At 36.4% G+C, this 24,490-nt stretch overlaps 2 protein-coding genes across 9 annotated transcripts in view; both read right to left on the bottom strand.

Annotated features, from left to right (window-relative positions):
- Window positions 1-4,361, bottom strand: part of TCAIM (T cell activation inhibitor, mitochondrial) — a 45,729-nt gene extending 41,368 nt beyond the window's left edge. For 3 of the 8 annotated variants that reach the window (XM_059162290.1, XM_059162286.1, XM_059162289.1), the window contains exon 1: window positions 3,896-4,159. Coding sequence is in view for 1 of the 8 variants with exons in the window: in XM_059162285.1 (XP_059018268.1) it covers window positions 3,695-3,800 (106 nt within the window). In the remaining 7 variants the exon portion in view is untranslated. The other 5 variants (XM_059162292.1, XM_059162288.1, XM_059162284.1 and 2 more) reach the window with 4 other exon arrangements.
- Window positions 4,362-6,120: 1,759 nt separating this feature from the next.
- Window positions 6,121-24,490, bottom strand: part of TOPAZ1 (testis and ovary specific TOPAZ 1) — a 133,462-nt gene continuing 115,092 nt past the window's right edge. The window contains 4 exon segments of the mRNA XM_059162283.1: window positions 6,121-6,397; window positions 9,936-10,119; window positions 15,309-15,512; window positions 16,973-17,137. Of these exon segments, the coding sequence (XP_059018266.1) occupies window positions 6,178-6,397; window positions 9,936-10,119; window positions 15,309-15,512; window positions 16,973-17,137 (773 nt within the window). The 3' untranslated portion in view covers window positions 6,121-6,177.

Here is a 24,490-nt window from a genome sequence, read left to right as displayed (position 1 = left end):
AATTATAATTCTAATACTGGCAATAAAGACTAACAAATTTTAAAAAATGAAACAACAATATAGATGCTTTCATCTGTCTAGTCATTGGACTATCTGCACTGTGTGTTTTTGAGAAAATGTTGAAAGATACGTATAAAATGCTGGAAATACTCATTACAGTCTATCTCTAAAAGCTGAAATGTAATCTAGAATATTATTTTTTAGCTCTCTGGATATGGAATCCCACATTAGACTTTTTTAGAAAAATATTTTATTTATTTTAGAGAGAGAGAGAGAGAGCACACCAGCAAGAGCAGGGTGAGGGGCCAAGGGAGAAGGAGACTCCCCACTGAGCAGTGAGCCCCACATGGGACTCAATCCCAGAACCCCAGGACTCTAGCACCTCAGAACCATAATCTGAGCCCAAGGCAGACATATAACTGAGCCACCCAGGCGCCCCCCACCCCTGCATTAGACTTTTGTACATGTTCTAAGGAGTATATTATGCTTAAAAGTAGGGGCTTGTCTCAGTACTTTTGTGAAACTTAAATATAATAATGTGCATAAAGGATTTAGCAACATCTAGCAAATAGAAAATTCATATAAGTGACAACTATTATTATTATATAATGCAGGGTGAATAAAATTCTGCAGAATTCCTTTTCCCCCTCCTAATAAGGGCTTACATATAGGTAGAACATGTATTTAAACACAACATTTTATCCAAAAACAAATTTCTTAATTGGAAAACTCAGAATTATCACAATAAGGGTGTGTGAAAGTCTTAAAAAATACAGAGCAAGACTACATACAAGTAAATAAATTACAAATGTATGATTTAATTTCATAAACTTTAGGGAGAAAACAATCTATTGGAACAAATAAATATAACTGCTTATTTTTATTATTCAAAGACAAAGTTATCACTTGCTAAGTAATAAAAAGTTTCACAGTAGTACTTCTCTTCCAAAAAAAAAAAAAAAAAAAAAAAAAGAAGAAGAAGAGAACCTAACTGGGTATAATAAATTGTATTGTGCTGTAGAAACTGCCTTTTTGATGAATGAATAAAGTGGTTTTCTCAGCTGGGAGGAAGAGAGACAACATGAGAGGAAATGGAACTCCTTTTACTTTTGCCAACAATCTTCCCTTCCCCCAACAATGATGGCCAACTCATATTTCTATAGGAAAATGACTATATACATGAAAAATATTCATTTAATTCTGATATACACTCAACAAAATTATTATTCTAAGCTAATTGTTTCCTATATAAATCATTGGAAAAAATGAAAAATATTTTTTTCTGGTTCTGCTGAAGAATCAGATAGGAAATGCAGAGTTTCCCTTGGAGTCCTGAGTTTTTCTTAAGTATTTCCCATAAGATCTTCTCAAAGAGTGGACTCAGAAAACTAAGTGAAAGGGAAAGTATGATGGGATCAAGATCCTTTTGGAAAGATGGATTAGTGAAGAAACAAGAAAAAAAGAAACAGGAAACAACCTTTAGGGCAGTGGTTGTCAAAGCTGGAAACAGAATCTCCGAGATCTTCTAAAAAATAAAAATGACCAGGCCCCGCCCCAGTCCTGCAGAATCAGAAAACTGGATGGGGCCCAGTAATCTGTTTTAACATGTCTTTGGGATTCTGATGCACACTTCAGGTTAGGGAACCCTTATTTCACCAGGACTGTTTTTCACCAGGACTATTTTACAGGATTGATGTATCAGAAAACTTTAAGTTTTAAGAATTAAAAATACTTCTTTAACAAACTTAGGGAAATATCCCTAGATACTCAATTGTATGTGAAAAATCAAATAATCATAAGTTTTCCTTGAACTAGTTCTTTGTTTTCTGTATGGTTTACCCCGTTTTTGCACTTAAAAAAATTCTAAGTGGAAACAAGGTTAAACCTCAGCCCTCTTGCAGACATGGCTGGTTGCCTTTTCATGTGGGTCAGTCTCATCTCTGCTAGACCAAGAACCCAACTTCAACACTCTAGTTAGAAATAAACAGGCCCCAGAAAAATCAAAATCGTAAGGGGCCTGACTGATAACTGCAATGTTAACTTTTAAATTTACTGTAAGAAATGTGATTGCTAAAAAGACAAGATTTCTTTCCCTTATAGGACTTAGGTATCCAGAAATTCAAAATGACTTTTAGCAGATTGAAAATCCACTGTTTCAGAGCAGAGCTGGGTGTTCCCACTTGCTAGTGAAAAACAGTTTGAAAGCCTGGGGCACACAAGTCAACTTCTTGCGTCCAAATTTTTACATGGGTGGTTTTTTTTTTTTTTTTTTTTTAAAGATTTTTATTTATTTATTTGACAGAGAGAAATCACAAGTAGACGGAGAGGCAGGCAGAGAGAGAGAGAGGGAAGCAGGCTCCCCGCTGAGCAGAGAGCCCGATGCGGGACTCGATCCCAGGATCCTGAGATCATGACCTGAGCCGAAGGCAGCGGCTTAACCCACTGAGCCACCCAGGCGCCCTTACATGGGTGGTTTTTAAGCAGATTCCATGTAGCCTACTATTCTTCCATTTGGAAAAGGCCTCAGGCATGCTATAAAATAACTAACTATTCAGGCTTGGGAGCACTATGGGTCCTTAATTCACCTAATTTATCAACAGGCATTTACCAAGTTCTTATGTGCCAGGCTCTGTGCAAAGTACTGGGAATAAAAAAAACATTAAGCCAATCCCACTTGTCCAGAAATTTAGTTTAGAAAAGACGGAGGGAGTGGCAAAATAATTACAAAATATAGTTAATGAAATAATACAGTAATGCACTGAGTATTACCGGGGAAATCTCTGGTACAATATTTAGAAGGGGGAGTGGATTTGGAAGGTATTTTCCAAGGAGATAGAGAACTCTAGATTGAGGCTGGAAGATGAGGAAAGTCACAATTCATTTACAAAGCATCTTACCTGGTCACTGTTATCCACTTAACAGTAATGTTAGCTTGTATTTCATAAAATGAAAATTTATGATTTTAACCTAAATTCTATGCTAGGGCAATAAATCTATGCAGTTACAGATCAAACCTAGGAGAAAGAGATATCTAATTTGGTGGAAAAGACAAATTATGGGTTGTTTAGAGAAAAAGGGTTTTGCTTACCTCTGACAGATACACAAATAGTAACAGTGTTTGTTAAATAAAGGTCCTAGGATTGGTCTTTGGCCATTTGACACAGTTTTTATTCGAACGTAATTTATTTTAACAAAGGTTAATATCCTCAGGCTACTCTCACTGTGAACTTATCTTAGTAACTATATTGTAAGTTTTTACAAGGAGTTTGTTTCGTCAAGGAGAAACAAAAGCAGGCAATTTTTCATTGCTTTTCAGTTGACTACTCAGGGAAGCGAAAAAGGCCAAGACAAAGCAAAGCAGCAAATCCTAGTAAATAAGAAGTTATAGCAAAAGCAAAGTGCCTAGGTTCTTTAGCTTCCTTCTAAATCTTTTGCTAGGAGGTTCGGATCACAACACTTCTATGATAAATGGATTACGGGGAAACATAGTCGGAAACCAACGTAAACCGTCTTTGGTTTCTCATTTCTAAACAAGTTACAACAGACGCGGTGCGCACACTCCGGGCCCTGGCATCGCCTCAGTTCAGAAGTTATCACGTGGACCTAAGGAGACTCAGCAAGCTGACTCCCCGAACCCCTTTTTCTGCGCTGCGCCGCCCGAAAGCACCACTGGGGGCCCTCCCGCCGTGCTTACAGTTCCACCCAGCGTCCGCCGCGCGGGATCCCTCCGACCTGCTCCACCTCCCACCCCATACCAGGAGGAAGGAGCGTCGCTCCCGCGGGCCTGTGCAGAGACGCATGCGCACCGGTGCGCCAGCCCTTCTAACGGGCGCGCGCCGCAGGGCCCGGCGTTCCCACCGCCTTCGTCCCACGGGACCCACTGACAGGTTCCTACCGATAGTGATCGCTGAGCCCCAGCCCTGAAATCCCAGTCGGGCGCGCACCGCTCGCGCGTCCTTCCGGCGCCGGCCGCAGCAGGTCGCTCAAGGCTAGTTCAGCGCGCAGCGGGGGCCGAGCTTGCGCTCTCATTGGCCGACGCCCGCCCGGCCTTCTTCCCTGAGCGCCTGCGCGCAGCCGGCCGTGGGGGAAAGCCCTAGCAGACCGCAGGCCTTTGCCCTGGTGATCTGGTTGTCGTTCCCGCTCTCCTGAATCCCTTGGCCCTCCACCTTCTTACCGACCGGCCGGGAGGGGGCTCCGCGGAAAGCTTTGAGAGACGCAAATAAGCCCTCCGAGACGTAATGACCTAGGCCGGAGGGCGTCGGAAAATGAGTAGACGGCAGGTGGCGGGGCCTGACCGGAACGGGGTGGACATGATGGGGAGTAGAGGGTGACCGAGCACGCGCTGGAGCCTGGAGAAGGGAGGGGAGGGGTGACGAGCGCATGCTCCGGGACGCCTAGCGTCCCCCCCCCCCCGCCCGCCCTTTCCCGCATCCGGGCGCCCAGGGAGGGGGCGAGGCTGGCCTTGCAAATCGCCCGGGGCACTTTCGGAGCGGAAGCCTTAGGTCGGCTCTCTTGAAAGCTTTTTTAAAGGTCTTACTTAAGTATGCCCTTTGGCATACCTTTCAGAAACAAGGCTAATTCCTAAACATTTTCTCCAGTTTACATTTTTTTCCTTTGGTCCCTTCGAGATCTTGCTATTTTCAAACCTTAAGCATTCCCTCCGCCCCCCTTTTTAAAACTATTCATCTTGAGATTTAGCTTTACTTGGGTCTGGTGGCTTTATCCTCAGGAATGGCCGGCCACAAGTGAAATTAGGCAAATGCAACAACCACTCTTTTCTCTACGTTTTGGCACTGTTCAGAGAGGGAAAAAAGAAAGACGCCTTCATTTGTTTCATCCCTAACGGCTCTTGCTCTGGACAATTTGGTCACTTGTGATCCATTCCATCCAATCCCATTTTTTTTTTTTTTTTCTTTTCTAAAAGCTTAATTTACCATCGTGCGCATTTTATCTTTTCAGATGCATCCTGGCCACCGACATCTAAATGGTCTCATATTTCTCTCCTTTCTTCGGTTTTCAGTTTCCATCTATAGGAAGGACTAATTTATTAAGTGTCCACTTACCATTCTCTTCGCTTGTCCTCAAAGGTGCCTCAAACTGATGGTATTAATCTCCAAACCTATTTTCTAGGTGCAGCATTTAAGTAATGGCAGTCTTCATACTGGAGAAGTGAGCATTTTTCTTTACCTCTCCTCTGCCTCACTTCCCATATCCTGTTCTAGTATTCATTTCACATTTCATCATATGATAATAGGCATTTTGTTAAGTGCTAGGATTTAACTTTTTTTAGTCTTGGGAGGGTATAGACGTACTCCAGTGATGCTATTACCATATTTTGAAAACTTTAGGAAATACCTTCAATCCCCTTAGTCACGACTTACTCTTTATTACTCACTTTATTCAGACTTTCTCTCTAAATGATTTTAAATTCGTTTTTAAGTATCAAATCAAGGATTGAGAATGATCATCTTGGAGAATGTGCTACAAATCCCGAAGACTTGAGAAAAGGAGTTTAAACTTCCTAAGGTGATTAGGAACAGTCCTTGTTAGGGTATTTATGTTGTGATCTATGTTTAAAATACTGTTTTCTTTAGTCATATCTAATGCAACAAATTACAAATTTTCAAAATACAAACACTGTAAGATACACTAAAGGAAAATTATTCAGACAGTAATTTAAAAACTTTTTGGTATAACTCAGAAAGTGCCTTAGAATTTTAGCATTTGAATCATTTTTTGTTAGTATTTACTATTCTAGATTACAGATTTAGAATTGGACTTAGACTCTGTACTGTTTATAAACTTATTTCATATCCCTAAAGATTTATCTGGAAACTCCAGTTACCTGCTCACCTACTTTCCCTTTTATGACTCACTCTTATTAAATGCTGCACAATATTCAGTTTTTGATCTCCCAATGTTTAGATTTCAGAATAAATAGGGGTTTACCTAAGTTAAAGGGAAGTCAAAAAGTAATTTGAAAAATCACTTTTCAGTGTGGATAAAACCATCTTGCATACTTTAATCCAAACTTTTAGTGTTTGGAAACTATTAACTTACTATATAAACCAATAAAGGGCAAAAGGTGAATACAGTGAAAACTATTTTTACTGCCTTTTATTTTCAACAATGATTACTTGAACTTAAAAAAAAAAAAAAAAAAAAAGCCTTTATTAACTAATGGTTACTGAAAAGCCAGACCTTTCCAGCCCACTTCATATTCTCTTTCAACCATTTCAGGGCAGAACAGTGCTCCAAACTATAAACCTGCTCCTTATTAACATTGACGGTCATGTGCTTAATGAAGAGCTTTGGATCTGATATACGAGCAGCCATAATTAATCTTTCCACTGCAGCTTGATAATCATCCTTGCTCCGAGATTTGTTTTCTTCACATCTACAAAGTGAACAACTCACAAAGTCAGAAACTATAGTTTCTTTAAAACAGTCATCTACATTTACTGGTACTAAGCTGTGAGTCTTTTTTAGTGATAGTGGCTTTCAAATTTTTCAAATAAGACACATAGTAAAAGACATTTTATACTGTGACCTGTATATACCCTCATACATAAAAATGGAAGTTTCACAAGACTTACCCTTAAGACAATGTACTCTATTTTCTACTGTCTCTTATTTTTTTGAAAGATTTTATTTATTTGACAAAGAGAGAAAGAGAGAGAGAGAGAGAGCACACATGCAGGGGAAGAAGCAGGCAGAAGGAGAGGCAGGCTCCCCACTGAGCAAGGAGCCCGATGTGGGACTCAACCCCAGAACCCTGGGATCATGACCTGAGCTGAAAGCAGATGCTTAACCAACTGAGCCATCGAGCCTCCCTTTTATTTTTTTAATAATGTGGTTGCAGGGCTTCCTGAGTGGCACAGTTGATTAAGCTTCTGACTCTTGATTTCAGGCCTTGATCTCAGGGTCGTGAAATCGGGCCCTGCCCTGAGTCTCACTCTGCACTCAGCACTCAGCAGAGTCGGCTTACAACTTTCTCTCCTTCTCCCTTTGCCCCTCCCCCATATGTGCTTTCTCTCAAATAAATTAATATTTAAAGAAAATAATGTGGTTACAAAACCCATATTGATTTTACCACACAAATGCACTACAACCTACAGTTTGAAAAATACTTACCTAGAACATAGCTAATAACCTCTCTGTATTGTGAAAGTTGATAATGGCATAACTATTCACTGTAATGTGTACCCAAAATAGTGAATTTAATCAAACTTGGAGTTATTAGCAATCACATATTTTACCTTGATATTAGCTATTTTTAATTCTAAGTATGTACTTAACAGGTGGCTAACATTTGGTAACAGAATAGAATTGTAGCTATATGTCTTTACTAAATTTCCAGTTACTTTTTTTAGTCTTGATTTAAGAGTTTTCTCTAAGTGCTACAATTTACTCTTCTAATAACTTTTCTACCAGTCTCCAAATTTCATAAAATTTTAATGACTGTTTACCCTAAGAGATAGGGAGTGGGAAGTGTTTAAAATAGAGATGTGGCTGTTACATTAGGCATCAGTTGTTTGTGTTCACTGTATCCTGCTCTTGGCACCTGCAGGGCCCAACAGCAAGGTGCAAGAATGAGTCTCCTTGCATTAACACCTTAGTGTGGGGCACAGAATGGTGCGATTGAGGACTTCAGCTTGGTCACCAAGTTGAACCAGTCATCACAGAGAGGAAGGATTGGCAGGTGCCTTCTACTAATGAATGTAGTAATTGTCCTAAAATGTGGTGGACTGGGTATATGCCAACTAGGTGCAGTTTTTGAAAGCCTAAAGATGAAGAAAATTCTCCCTGAGAGAGGTTAGTGTAACAAGGCAAGTCTCAGGATGATAATAATAATAAAGAAAATAATATTGTTTGGGACAAAGTTAAAGATTTAGGCATGTCACTGCTTTTGCACTGAGGTCAAAAATACCCCCTAAATTCAACAATGAATAAAAAGGCTGCATATATGTGGGGAATGGAAAGCTATGAGAAAATCAAACCTTCAAGTTGGGGAGCCCAAATGCTTCATGCCACTTATAGTGCACAGTAGTACAGAAGGAGGCCCTCAGAAAAAAATAAAGCTATAACAAAAACAAAAACAAAAAGCTAATTGTAGTGGTTTTTTTAAAAAATGTGAACCTAAAATTATTTTCTGGGGTGCCTGGGTGGCACAGTCAGCTAAGTCTCCAACTCTTGATCTCAGCTCAGGTCAATCTCAGGGTTGTGAGTTCAAGCCTAGTGTGGAACCTACTTAAAAAAAGTATTTTCTAATTTTCTTCCCCTTAAGTATGGCCTAGGTTAAATGACTATCAGGAATTAAGCAAAAATGACAGTGTGTACCTTTGGACACTGGTTATTAGATGACAATTCTTCCTGGGTCTCTGCATTTCTGTAAGTTTTGAGAGCAGAGACACTAACTATCTCTTGTTCTGCCTTTCAAGGATGTTTATATAGTGGACCATCTTGAAAGACAAAGACAGGGTCTTCTAGAGCAAAGAGAAGGTTTCCTTATAGCCTCACAAGATAGAGATGATATTTCTCTGAAGAGCAACAGGGCAGGCATGCTTATCATTCATTATAACAGGTCCCCTGAAGTTCAAGATTACTCTTCTGTAACAGAACCCAGTGCATGTAAAGGTATCCAGCTGGGCCCATCTGTTGGACTCGGGGAGGAAAACAGGAGAAACATATATGCAGATAATCATATTGCTTGCTATACCATAAGTAATAACATCTTCTGTCTCCAATGCAAGAATCTTGTGTCTTACACTAGGATCTAGGTGACTACGTCAGACTGACTGGTAGCCTGCAAATAGAGCCTTCGCAGTTCTTGATATGTCATAAAAGGGACTGTAGCTTCCTCTTTGCCTTTTCTCTCTTAGATCACTCTCTCAGGTAAGTTAGCTGTCCTATCATGAAGACACTCAAGGAAATGAGGATTCTTGGCAATGACATATTAATGAGCCATCTAGAAAATGGATCCTCCAGCCTCAGTCAAGTCATCAGGTAGGTGACCTCAACTCCTGACCCACTACCTCAGAGATCCTGAGCCATAACCATACTGCTAAGCTACTCCAAAATTCCTGACCCACAGAAACTAAAATAATATTTGCTGTTTTAAGCTGTTTGGGGATAATTTATACACAGTAATAGATAATGGATAGGATATCCAAACTGATGATGTGGTTTATACCACCGGTAAACTGAAGAAATCTTCTTGTCAAAAAACTCTAAAACAGGAGACCCATGAGATCTTTATTAGTTTCCTGGATAGGCCGATAAGGAATTGAAGTGGTATAAGCCCAAATTCTGGGATTTTACACAAAATTATTTGAAGAAATACCAGTCTTTCCAACACCTACATTATAATATTATGCATTTATAACAACACTTCAAAATCTAGAAACTAGGCTGATGGCTTTATGTTCAACATAATTCTTTACTGAATCAAATAAACCATTGCATATTTCCCTTTTAGACTTGGTTTTTAGATCTTCTGTGTTGACCGGAAAGATAAGTAACTTTTAGATACCTATCTAAAAATCTATCTGTACACAAGAAAGACTGATTCTTAAAAAGGATCCATTTCTCTGTCCCTAGAAAGCATCTTTGAAGTTGCTAATGTGTTTATTAAATGTTACCAGCTTGTTTGGTTTTATGTCTCCAGCAGGTCAAATCCTTTTTCAATTTAAATGTTACCAAAGTTTATAAATACATACATATACTAATATATATATATTTTACATGTAATAAATATATGTGAATATGTATATATACATACATACACATCTATATGTGTTTGTGTATATAAAATATGCATAAAAATATATAATGTTTATTATAAAATGTAAGATGTACAAAAATATTTACATCCTAGGACAGGTGTAGGGAGCCATGGTGCTTTTAGCATGCAAATAGAAGTTATATCAACTAACCTTTTCAAAACTATCTGCAGTATCTGTGTAGAAGTTCCAGGACTCTGAATACTACTAGCATTAGATACCAGGAAGATTTCAATAGCTAAAAGCATTTCAATCTCAGATAAATAGGAAGGAATCAGTAGAAGTTTTCTGTATAAATTTCCCTCCAATGGTGGGTAGCAACCCAATGAAAGAGCACCTAGAAATCAAAAAACAGATCAAACTTTACTAAAACCCCAAAAGGTGAAAAGCTAGACTTCCACAGGTGACTAATTACTTACCTTACAGGATGGGTCTGCACATCAGGTTTATTATACAAATTACATGGTTTATTATACAAATTATATATCCTAGAACATTTGATATTATTATTTGTAAAATGCTTCTGAAACATTAAATATGAAGTAAGAAATTTATTTTAAAAACTCTGCTCTAAATATTAAATTTTTGAACCTCATTGTGGCAACTGCCCATTTATTTCAGTTTCTTCTTTATTTTTTTAGATTTTATTTATTTATTTGACAGACAGAGATCACAGTAGACAGAGAGGCAGGCAGAGAGAGAGAGAGAGAAGCAGGCTCCCTGCTGAGCAGAGAGCCCGATGCGGGACTCGATCCCAGGACCCCGAGATCATGACCAGAGCCGAAGGCAGCAGCTTAACCCACTGAGCCACTCAGGCGCCCTGCCCATTTATTTCAAACCATAATCAACACAACATAATTTCAGAGTAACTAAGAAACCAGAATAGCAACTCACGTTTTGTTTTAATGGGATCTGCTCTAATGGCAACTACATATATTTGTAATTATTGCCTATCCTGAATTATGAATCCAAAATGTTGAAAAAAGTAGAAATTATAATTTGATGATTTTTCTGTCACATAGATACACTATTTTTGAACACTTATTTATACTGCTGTTATAGTTTAGGTAATAAACATTTACTGTCTATTATATGTGTGACATTGAGCTAAGAACTATTTAGATACAAAAATAAGTAAAATATGTATCTTTCCTGTAGGTGCTCAGTGTGTTGTAGGTGCTCACCAATTCATGTTCTAAAAATTTTACTTTTCAAGAAAAGAGATTTAATTTTTAAACTGTTCAGGTGTTTCTTACAAATGATATATACGGAAATCCCCTTAAGTCCTAAGACTATAGACAATATTATACTGTTATGCTTTACTGAAACCAATTTAAATCTGTATATAAAAGTTGTTTAAAATATTTTGTTAGAATAAGTTCTTTAAGAAAGCTAATGTGGGGGCTCCTGGGTGGCTCAGTCATTAAGCGGCTACCTTCGGGTCAGGTCATGATCCCAAGGCCAGGGATCCAGCCCCACATCAGGCTTACTGCTCAGGGGGGAGCCTCCTTCTCACTCTCTCACTCCCCCTGAGTCTGTTCCCTATCTCACCATCACTCTGTCAAATAAATAAATAAAATCTTAAAAAAAAAAAAAAAGAAAAAGAAATCTAATGTGGATGATGGTTAATCTATGAGGACTTACTGTGTGCCAGGAACCTGTGTTAAATACATAGGTTTTACCTAATTTTAACTGACAGTTTACTACCTTTGAAATTAGGTACAGTGACTCCCATATGATAGGTAAGGGGCTTTGGGAATAACCCAGCCTTCTGACTCCACAGATTTTGGATTTCTAAACACTAGGTAGTCCCACCTCCCTAGGTCTCTTAGAGGACGAACCCTATCAACTCATTGACTTTTCTAGCTATTGATAGGTATAATTTACATACATTCTTATTTTACTTTGCTGACCAGATGGGGGAAACAAAAAATAACAAAATGAATAGAAATTTACCATCATTAACTTTTCTGCCTAAAAAGCAAATTTGAAAAGAAAAATATTCCCATTTGGTTTTACAGGAAAAACAATGGAAGGACACACTAATAACATCTCCCTTCCTGACTTTTCAGCTCTGAGAGAAAATCAGTATTTTTAGGACTAGGGAGAGCAAATAAGGAGCATTAGGAAGGCAACTTTATTGTCCCTGGACAGTTGCCTTGTGATTAGTTTGAAAACAAAAAGCAAAGCCAAGCCATAAATAAAGGGAAAGACAATTCACAGAGTGGAGAAAAAAACTGAAATTCATGTATTCTACATAGGACTTGCATCCAGAGTGTATATATATCTATATGTATATTATGTGCATGTATATATGTGTGTACTCTTACAACTCAACCAATAAATACAATTAAGAAACATACAAAGAAAAAAATGGGTAAAGGATTTAACAGACATTTCTCCACAGAAGATACACAAATGGCCAATAAGCACATGAAAGGTGTTCAACATCATTAATATTATGCAAAATCAAAACCATAGTGAAATATCAGTTTATATCCACCAAGAAAGCTAAAATAAAAAACACAGTGTAATAAGTGTTGGTGAGGATATGAAGAAACTGGAAATCTCAAACTTGGGTGGTGGGCATATAAACAAAATGATGCAGCTTCTTTGAGAAAGTACATTGGTAGTTTCTCAAAATGCTAAACACAGATTTACCATATGAGCCAGCAGTTATGCTCCCAAGAAAAATAAAAATATATGTCTACACAAGAACCTGCATGTGAATGTTTGCAATAGTATTATTCATAATAACTAAAAAGTAGACATGACTCAAGTGTCTATCAAAAGATGGGTGAATAAATAAATTCTGCACAATGGAATATTATTCAGCAATAAAAAGGAATAAAGTATTGATACATGCTACAACATGGATGAACCTGGAGACAATATGCTAAGTGGAAGAAGCTAGTCATAAAAAAACTACATACTGAATTATTTCACTTACGTGAAATGCCCAGAATGTGCAAATCCACAAAAATAGAGTAGATTAGCTGTTGTCTAGGGCTAGGTCAGCAGGAGGCATATAGGGAATGCTAATGTATTTAGGATTTCTTTTTCTGGAGGTGCTAAAGATGTTCTAAAATTAGATTGTGATGATGGCTGCACAATTCTGTGAGTATAATGAAAACTAATGCACTGTCCACTTTAAATGGGTGAATTTTATGGTATGTGAAGTTATTCCAATAAAACTCTATAAAATATTAAAAAAAAAAAAAAAAGCAAAACAAAGGCACTAGCACTATAGTCTTAACAGTGTCTTAATGAAAAAGCCATTGGCCCCTACTAGACTGATTATAAGACACTGAAAGGCTTTCCTAGAGTGCTAACTAAGGGTGAAGCGAAATCTAAAGATCCAATGATACTTTAAATGTCAACATTGACAGGAAATAAAATGTTGAAAAGACTGGTTAGTGATTGTAAATTACTCATTTCATTCTATAACTCAGGTAAATTAAAAACAAAAAACAAAACAACAAAAAGAAAACAAGAGGCACCTGGGTGCCTGTTATGCGTCTGCCTTCTGTTCAGGTGATGATCCCAGGGTCCTAAGATGGAGCCCAACATCAGGCTCCCTGATAGGCATCGGGGAGTTTGCTTCTCCCTCTCTCTCTACCCCTCCCCCTGCTAGTGCTTTCTTTCTCTCTTTTATAAACAAAGAAAATCTTTTAAAAAACAAAAATACTCTGTCCTATACCTCACCTGCATAAGTCCCAGAAGTTCACTGCATATGAAACTAGGAACAGATATGTTTAGATAAAAAGAAAGTGCTAGTAAAAAAGGTACTGACTTGCACCTAGGCATGAATTGCTTTAACACTATTAAAAAAGAAAAACTATAAAAATAAATTATAATTAGGACTAGAAGAATTTGGGAGAAAAGTGGGGAATGATTGCTAATGGATACAGGGTTTCTTTTTGGCATAATGAAAATGTTCTGTGGTGATGGCTGCAAACTGTGAATACCTTACCACTGCTATAAATGGGTGAACTGTAATGGTATTTAACTTATATCTCAATAAAGCTGTTAATAAAAAATTTTACAAGTTTTTTTTTTAAGTTCAACTGCTTTTAGAATTTTATTTCCAACTAAAAAATAGAGATCCATAGAAATCTCACTGAAATGTTTCCAAGTTTAGGTTTTGTTCCTGTGCCATCAAAACACCTTCCAATGGCATGTTCCCCAAATTGCATAATTATTTGGAAAATAAATAACCCCATCAACATAATTCTAAAAACTAAAATCAAGAAGTTACAGCAAACTGTATGTATATACCTTGTGTGTGATTTCTAGTTATCTGCAGGGAAATAGTATAAGGAGTTGAAACAACCACAAAATTGAAATGAGGTGTTCATGAACAAACAATTCTACATCTCCTCTAAATTTCTGATCACCCTTTAAAAAAAAAAAAAAGAAAGAAAACTTCTTTCAAAACTTCTTTTGATTGACCCAGCACATAATCTGTATACATTTAACTGAAATGAAAGTTTTACCAAATAATACTTAACTTACTACCTGTAATATTTTCTTTCTTGTTTCATTGGGGAAAAAGTTACCACCTGCTAAACTGATCACAGCTGGTAGAAAACACTTCCAAATTCAGAAAGGTTACTTTGCTGGTAGGAATGGCTGGGATGTTTGGCAAATCTGACATGGTAGTGACACCTAGTAGGCACTCAAATGTTTGTTATATACATAGCAGTTAAGGAAATAGAAATTTAACTGTGTCTGGATGGCTCAGGTCATGATCTCAGGATTGTGAGATCAACCTTAGAATTCTTACTCTCCTGTCCCTCCCCCTCTCGCTCACTCTCTCTCAAAAAAGAAAAGAAAAAAAAGTAAATTTAAGATGAATTACTGCAGGAATGCAGAAAAGAATTGTTTTCTGGATTCAGATTCTATACAAAATTACTTCCCAATTCAAATACCTGTGGGGTGGCTGGGATTAGAGAAAGCATTAGTTTCCCGGCTTACTGGTTAGGGAGAAACAACTGTAAATAGATTAACAATATTCTATTACTAGGAGCCATGCAAAAAACTTGTGTATCATGTTCAGTAATGGCAGCCTCTGTACTTCCTATGTGGCCTGCTATAAAATATTCTAACTTATAAAGATCGGGGATATAGCGGGGATGAATAAAATATATAAATACTCCTTAAACTTCATTCTACCAGTTATTTTACTCCGGAATACTTACAAGCTAAGCCAAACTGGTTCAAATGCTGTCATTTATTTCCTTTGTGCACCCTCCAGTGGGCATACTGATGTACAAAGAAATGAAGATATAGTAAAACAAACAAACAAAAAACAACCAAAAAAACCCCCAAAAAAACAAAAAACCAAGAAAGAGTAAGTTTCCAAAGAGAGCACAAATCTGGGTAGACCACTATTATCTGAATGTGTATCAACTGTTCTTTTTACATATTTAAATGCCTAGTCATAAAAATTATACAAGGCTTCAGGGTTAGAAAATCAAAGTCAAACTAATGTATCAAATATAAATTTTTAAAAATGTAACTTACTTTTGTAGTGGGCTCTGGCTTTGAGCCATAAACAACTCCTTCCTAAAGAAGTAATTAATCTTCTAAGAAAGGAGAAATCAATAGGGATGTTCTTTGAAATCATGAATTCTGCTACAGAGGATGACATACCAAGACTGTTGCTTTCTATACAGGCATCCAGAAGTTTATTAAAGAGAAGGCTATACTGTGAGACCTCCACAGTTTCTGGAAAACAAACAAAAACAAAGGTATAATGAAATCGATTTTAGTCTCTCCATCTTCTCTCTCTCACTACTTTTCCTTTCTCTCTGTTCCCCTTGGCACTTTGCTTCCCACTATGGGAGTCACAGTCACTGAAATGCAATCATCTTATAGACTAAGAAACAAATAAGCATTCAACAAAAGCAAATACATTCATTTACTTTGTAACAAAGAATAAGAAAGGAAGCTTGACAATTATTGCAGAGGCTGCATTAACATCCATTTGTGATCCCATGTGTCTGCATCTGCAGTGTCTCAAAATGAATGACTTGCACAGTTCTGCTTGCATTGTCTACAGTTCAGAACTCGGACTTAATTTCCCATGACTAAAAATAAATCACCCCCTAATATTCTCTCTCAAAAACAAATCTTTCATTGGGTATTTCTAGTTCAATTCCTCACTTAGAAGAAAGTGAAGTCAGTCTCTTATTCCCTATATTTAGTCAGTTCAATCTATAACCTAGACTCTGGTCTTTATCACTTTATTGGCAGCATTCATTAGTGATTCAGGCCTTGGCAGAAAATTAATCTTCTTACCTTTTCGTCTCTTCCTGAACATCTCTACCAGTGGAACTTCTCTGACTGATAAAGCACTGTGGGAGGCCCTTGGGTTAACATTCTGATGAAGTGGTAAGCTGCCACTCTGAACCTATCGCTCAGCTCATTTTGACCCAAAGCTTTTGCTCATGCTTCCCTTAACATGGACTCTCTTCCTGTTCATATAAGACCTGAGTTTAGGATTCAAGAGCGCTACCTACTATTGCCCACATTAACATTCCCTTTCTTTGAACTTGTCATTTGTTAATTTCCTCCAATTATTCCATGTTTCCCTATGTTCCAAGGTAATGGAAACTAAAATCTATATTTATATATAGTAAGTGACAGAAAAAGTATTTTTCATTATTCTAATACAATGAATTTTGACCACATAAAGCTTGCTGTGGGCATTACTGTTTGCTGCTGACCTGACAGGTAGGGAAAGGGGACTGATGAAAACAGTTGGGAAATGCTGATAACCCAAAGGTAAGCACCCCTGCTTTAAAAAAAATAAAACAAAAATCAAAAAAGCATATTCAAGTTTCAGAGAACAGATTTGCAGAAAACAGTATCATTAAAAATATATGTTGAACCAAAACAGGTGCAGAACTGTTTCTTCTTTAAACATCAGATGGAGATGCCTGGGTTCTCAGTGAGTTGAGTGTCTCTGCCTTCAGCTCAGGTCATGATCCCAGGGTCCTAGGATGGAGTCCTGCATTCTCCTTGCTTGGTGGGGAGTCTGCTTCTCCCTCTGCCTGCCTCTCCCTGCTTGTGCTCCCTCTCTCTCTAATAAATAAACAAAATCTTTAAAAACTTAAAAAACAAAAAAAAAAGATGGACAATAGATTATTTGAAACTTTTGAAACAACAGATTAATTGAAACATACCTTGAGAATTTTGAAAACCTGGTAGATTTTGCAAAACTTCAAATGTCTGTCTATAAAGGCTCTTGGCTAAGATTTCATGTGCAATTGTACAGAGCAGATTATGTCGATTGAGTACATCCAGTCTATCACAAGGCCACAGTGGTGTATTGATGATCCATTCTGACTCTTCCAAAAAGAGAAAGGTACTAATAATTTATACTACGGAAATTACACTTAACAGTATAATCACAACTGTTTTCAAATATGTTAAGCATCAATACTTAAGTATGTGTTCAGAAAAGATAACAATTTGACTCAAATTCATTAAAAGCAACTTATATAGTGATGATCACCATCCTAAGGAGATGCGAACTAATGAGCACTTTGTTATATGTATTTTTTAATTCTTCATTTTTCTAAGTGTACAAATCAGTTATTGATTCTGAAGTTAATGTTTATTTTTGTATGACAATGTTTCGACTATAGTGAATATTTGTTATAATGTAAAATATTATTTGTGTGGGCAAGTTTAACAACTTTACAATAAAGAATACATAATTTAGGGGCCCCTGGGTGGCTCATTTGGTTAAGCTTCCAACTCTCTTGATTTCAGCTCAGATCATAATCTCCAGGTCAAGAGATTAAGCCCTGCACTGGGCTCTGCAGTGTACTCAGTGTAGAGTTGGCTTGAGATTCTCTCCTTTCCCCCTGCCCCTTTCCCTGCTGGCACACATACTCTCTCTCTCAAATAAATAAAGGGGAACCTGGGTGACACAGTCAGTTAAGCGTCATACTCTTGGATTCAGCTCAGTTTGTGATCTTAGGGACATGAGACTGAGCTCTACATCGGGCTCCACAATCAGTGTGGAGCATGCTAACATTTCTCCCTCTGCCCCTTCCCACACTTGAGTGGTCTCTCTCTCTCTCTAAAATAAATAAACCTTTAAAAAATAAAATACATAAATAAGATCTTTAAAAAAAATCCTAATTTAATTAGTTATTTTGGAGAACAGGTTTTCCCACCAGTTTCTTAAATAATTTTTATTATAAAATATTTTATATGTACACAAGAATATCTAATGTACATAAGTTATAAAAACATAATAAAGTTTTATGTACCTTTCATTCATCTTTAAAAAAAGAATATTACTTATAATTGCTGAGTTCCTTGATTTCTGCCCTGATTTGCATATCAAAAGCAATAGGAGACTGTAATACAGAACACTGAGGTGCTAAAATATTAGATATGTCAGTATTTTATCATTTACCTAATTCCCTCAATCATCATATACAAGATACATAAATGAAACATTGTTATATAACAAATCACATTTCCATGTTCTTTTTTAACTGGACTAAATTCAGGAGACATTTTTCCTTTGTGACCCTCCCAGCACAATAAATACAAAAAATATTAAAGAAAGATTTGGCAATTCATGTATACAATGCCAAAATAAAATCTTAATTGTCCAGTATAGCTTTAAAACAGGAGCTTATTGTTAAATTACTAGAGCCCACTTGATTGACCGATTGCTTGACTTGCTTTACAGTATGTGCTACACAATGTTTTACAAATACTGGTGCTCATTTAAACAGATACTTTCATTACTCCCAAATTTGCTTAAATTTTACTATATCAAGAAATTTAGATGAACTTACTATCTTCTGAAAGACTACCTAAATCATCTGTTGAACATAATTTTCATTTCCTCCCAATAATTCCCCCCAAAAAACCACTAAATCACCATTCCTTATAAGCTGAATTTTATTTTTATCAAATAAGTTCAATTATTTTTTGTTAAACATATATCTGGTAGATATGTCATATTTATAAAAAGTAGACTACTAAGTGGTCTTTTCTCATAACAATTACATTGTTCTTCATTTAGTACTCATTTTTAAATTATTAAGATAGAATAATGGTCCCTTTTTTGAAAGAATAGATGGTATTTTAGGAGATTCATTTTGAAATCTTAACAAACTGTGTAGCTATCTTAAAGAATCTGAGTAAGTTGGTCATTTTATGTACCAAAGTTAACTGAGACTGGTAATTGGGAAGTCATTTGGAAATTAATAGCTTTTAACTAATCCACCCCATTCATAACTCTATCGCTTTTATGAATATTTTATAAGAACTCTTATGAAAGGGTGCCTGGGTGCCTCAGTCAGTTAAGCGTCTGCCTTCCACTCAGGTCATGATCCCAGAGTCTTAGGATCAAGTCCCCATGTCAGGCTCCCTGCTCAGTGGGGAGTCTGCTTCTCTGCCCCTCCCCTGGCTGGTGCTTTCTTCCTCTCTCTCTCTTACTAACTCACTCTCTCTAATAAAAAAATAATTTAAAAATCTTAAAAAAAATATGACTCTTATGAGAATTAAATTTTCAAAAACAAAACCAGTTTACTTGTGTAAATACTAGTCTTATGGTAGTAGAAGTTCTCATTGCATTAACCCTGTTTTTCTCTGTTCCACAGTTGGGAATATTTTCCATTTGTCTAAAAAATCTGAGTCAAGGACAAGCAAATTTTCTATAATATCAATTGTTTATTTACCTTCCAACATATGCATATTCAATCATTACTCATGCAAGATTTTGAATAGAGGGCACTAAGAATATAAAGACTATTAAGACAGTCTGCAGAAAATGAATCTCCAGGCTAGTCAGTGAGATTACCAAATTACTACTCTTTACCACAGTGAATAATGCATATACCATAAAGAATATCTAAAGATACCTCCCCCCTTTAATATATACATTTATTATAATCCCAATCAAATTTCCTATAGAACTATAAGAAAAACTGACTCAGTAACTCTGAAATTCATCCAAAAGAATAAACACTTGAGAATGTAAATAATAGTTTTGGAAGAGAAGGTTGCATATTCTAAAACCAACTAAAAAGAGTTTGGTGCTGCTACAGAAACAGAAATCCCTGGGAGAGAAAGCTAGTACAGAAATAGACATAAGCAGACACAAGATTCTAATATAAGGTAAAAGTAGCATTTCAAATAAGTGAATAAAGGAAGAGTTGTGACATTTTGGGGAAATAAAATTACATTCCTACCTCATATCAAAATTTAAATCTGGTAATGAAACCAAAATTTTGAAAAACATAGGGTAAATATATCATTTTGAGATCACTAAGGACTACCTAAAGCATGATAAAAAAAAAAATTAGGAGTAATTTAAAAAGCAGAAACAGACCCATAAATACTGAGAATAAACTGTGGTGGACAGGGAATAAACAAAATAGGTCAAGGAGAGTGGGAGATAAAGGCTTCCAGTTATGAAATGAATAAGTCATGGGAATAAAAGATATAGCACAAGGAATATAGCCAATGGTATTCTTTTTTTTAATTTTAAGATTTTATTTATTTGACAGAGATACAGCAAGAAAGGGGGAGGGGGAGAGGGTGAAGCAGGCTTCTGGCTGAGCAGGGATCCCAATGTGGGGCTCAGTCCCAGGACCTGGGATCAGGACCTGGGATCATGACCTGAGCTAAAGGCAGACGTTTAACAACTGAGCCACCCAGGTGCCCCTAGTCAAAGGTATTCTAATAGCACTGTATGGTGATAGATGCTAGCTATGCTTGTAGTGAACATAAACATAATGTATAGGGATGTTGAGTCACTATGTTGTACACTTGAAACTAATGTAATATAGTGTGCCGGGTATACTAAAAAAAGGAATATTAAAAATATTAAAAGTTATACCAAAAAAAATACTAAAAAGATAAAAAGCAGTTTATGTTTAAGTAGAAAAAGGCCAGATGGGCAAAAGAAAAATAAAATGCAAAAATGTCATAAAGTTAAAGGAAAATGGGAAACTAAGAAAAATATTTGCAAATATCCCAACAGATCAAGAACTAATATCTTTAATATTAATTAAGGCTAGTCAGTGAGATTATCAAATAACTATATCATTAATTAATAACAATATTATTAAGAAAGAGCTCTCATAATATTAAGGGGCATAACTTACAGTATGGTATTTCCTAAGTGTGATAAATATGCATCACTGATTTAAGTACCTGACTGATTTTTAGTTACATAATTTTAGTAATTTATTTGTGTATTACAAAAATTATAAAAATAAAAAAGCATATTAAGTATAAAAACAGATTAAACTGGTGATTTCATAGGTATTATTGTTCAGGATAAGTCCAGGCTGGTTGATTTACTTTAAATTAATATTCATATTTTGGGGGGCCTGGGGTTAAGTATTCAACTCTTGATTTCGAGGAGTCGGCTTGAGATTTCGCTCTCTCCTTCTCCCTCTGCACCCTGCCCCCCGTTCACATGCACTCTCTCTAAAATAAATCTTTAAAAAAATGTTTATTTTTAAAATATAAATGGTCGCTACAGAAAATTAAAGCAAAACAGAAAGTACAAAGAAGAAATTAACAAAAACCTAATCCATCACTGAAAATAACCAGTGGTCACATTTGATGTGGTGGTAATGACCTAAATAGTGGCTATGCTTACATAGGTAGATAGAAGTGAAACTGTTATATGAAAACAGAGACTGAAGAAGATGGCCTGGCCTAACACAACATTGTGCTGAACAGAGCCTTCCACTGATTGAAAATGAAGATGATACAGTTTTATAAATATTAACATTGTTTATATGCTTATATTAGCACTGCAATAACAGTCACTGGTCTAGGTATTCAGGCTAACATGTATGCTAAATTTCCTACTACAAAAAGATTAACACTTTTCTAAACAAACCAAAGCGCGCGCGCACACACACACACACACACACACACGCTTTAAACTATTCTAGCCTACAACAACAGAGATGGGACTTGAGAGCATTATGCTAGGGGAAATAAGAGAAAAAGAAGACAAATACTGTATGATCTCACTTACATGTGGAATCTTAAAAAAAAAAAAAAAAAAAAAAAAACCCAAACTCCTAGCGCTGCCTGGGTGACTAAGCTGGTTAAGCATCTGTCTTTGGCTCAGGTCATGATCCCTGGATCCTAGGATCAAGCCCACATCAGGCTCCCTGCTCACTCGGATGTCTGGTTCTCCCTTTCTCTTCCCCTCTGCCCCTCCCCCTTGTGCTTATGCACTTTGTCTCACATAAATAAATAAAATCTTTAAACACACACACACACACACACACAATTCCTAGAAAAAGAGATCACATTTGTGGTTATCAGAAGTGGGAGGTAGGGAAATGGATGAAGGTGGTCAAAAGGCACAAAATTCCAATTATAATATTGGGGATGTAATATACAATATGGTGACTATAGTTAACACTGCTCTATGACATACAGAAAAGTTGTTGAGTGTAGATCCTAAGCCTTCTCATCACAAGGGAAAAAGCAACTTTTTTTTTTTTTTTTGGTATCTGTATGAAATGATGGATATTAGCTAAACTTGGAGTACTAATCGATTCACAACATTTGTGTCATTATGTTATACTCCTTAAACTTACACAGTGGTGTTTATCAATTATATCTCAATAAAACTAGGAAAAAATCTAAAACAAAAACTCTACACATTTCCTCCCTAGGAAGGTGCAAAGATAGTTAAAGGAAGAAAATCTGTAAGTAATGTATAATAAAAATGGTAATACTTAATAGCACTGGTTAACAAACTAAAGGAATGACTTGAGGAAGTGTGGTTTAGGGACATAAGGGAGATGTGAGAAGTCCTCATGTGAGAGAGTTATAGGGTAGTGGTCTTCAAAGTGAGGTCCCCAGACCAGCAACATCAGCAACATCTGAGAATTTATATGAAATGCAAATTCTCAGGGCCCATCCCAGACTTAATGAATCAGAAAAATCTGGAAATGGGCCAAGTAATTTGTATTTTAACAATCTTCCAGTGTGTTCTGATGGTCAGTTTTGAGAACCATTGTCTTGGATTTATAAAAACAAGATCAGAATCACCGTCTTCCTCAGGTGGCTGAGTAGGTTAGATCCGGGTCTATTTGTGTAGTGTTTTGGCTCTAGTTGTAATTTCATGAAGTCCATTTAGAGGAAAGACTAGGGAAATAACAGTACTGGTATAAGGCTTAAAAATATGGACTTTGCAACCAGACAGACCTAGACTGGAATTCTTGCTTCATACTTATTTGCTGTGTGATCTTCTCTGAACCTCAGTGTCTTTATCTTAGGATACCTTCACCTACCTCACTGGGTTAGTGTTGATTAAATGAGATGACACAAGTAACAAACTTAGCACAATGCTTTGGTATATAGCAAATACTCATGTTATTAGATCAATAATGAAGAGAAAGACTAAAATCTGAAAAGAGACCAAGAACATGAACTAGTAATTCACAAAAAAGGAGTAAGAGTTAAATTTTCTAATAAGTAATATATGTATAGTACATTAAAGCAGTTAACAGTCATTTCTGGGTAGACTGCATAAGAAATTTCTATCATCAGTTTTTCTTATCTACCTTTTCTTATTTCTTGATAATGAATATGTGTGACTTACATTAAGGCAATAATTTATTTTAAAGTTCAAGGGCAGCTTCTCAAGAAATAGCATAACTTTATAAAATGTATATTCTAAAGAGTTAAGACACTTATTCTTCAGCCTTGAAACAATCATTATATAAATTATGATTTTAAGGCTCTTTTTTTATGCTGGTAAGGGGAGAAGGCAGGAATATGTTGTTCAATTGTCAAGATAGAAGCTACTAGTGCTGCGAAAGAGTTTTAAATGTCAAATTAAAAAGCCAAAATAAGGGGGACCTGGGTGGCTCAGTGGGTTAAAGCCTCTGCTTTCAGTTCAGGTCATGATCCCAGGGTCCTGGGATCGAGCCCCACATCGGGCTCTCTGCTCAGCAGGGAGCCTGCTTCCACCTCTCTCTGTCTGCCTCTCTGCCTACTTGTGATCTCTGCCTGTTAAATAAATAAATAAAATCTTTAAAAAAAAAAAAAAGCCAAAATAATAGATTTCTTATCATAAAGTCTACAACTCACTAAAATGTGTAAAATATTCTGCATTTCTCAAACATGACTAATGTATAACTCTTCTACAGAAAGTTTAGTAGGTAATAAGTACATATTTTTTTCAAAAGGAAAAAATATAGAAAAAAATATGTAAAAAGTTAATCTGCCACTTATCCCTGTCCTCCAATCACTCAGTTGCTCTTCCCAGAAGCAACCACTACCATTTGTTTCTGGTGCATCCTTCTATAAATATTTTAAGGGTGTAAGAGCAAATACGTATTTATCAATATTACTTATTTTTGTTACTGTGCAACTGTTCTGCCTTTTTAACCTGGCAATAGATCCTGCAGATCATTCCAAATGGGTATCTATCTGCCTCATTCTACTCCATCTTATGGCTATCATCCTGTTAATCAACTGGTACTCTCTTAATGGACATTTAAGTTATATGAATCCTTTGTTATCACTGTTGATGGTGAAAAATTAAAAAAGATTCTGGATAATTTATAGTACATATGCTTGCATTTGCAGGAGAAATTCCTAGAAATAGAGATGATATGTAAAAGGAAATAAGCATGCCTAAATTTTGACAGATATTTAGCCAATAAACTGCTAAAGACAATGTA

This window comes from Mustela lutreola, chromosome 2 (genome assembly GCF_030435805.1).
Source record: "Mustela lutreola isolate mMusLut2 chromosome 2, mMusLut2.pri, whole genome shotgun sequence".
Lineage (NCBI taxonomy): Eukaryota > Metazoa > Chordata > Mammalia > Carnivora > Mustelidae > Mustela > Mustela lutreola.
The sequence above is the reverse complement of the archived record's forward strand: the minus strand, read 5'-3'. Positions and strand labels throughout refer to the sequence as shown.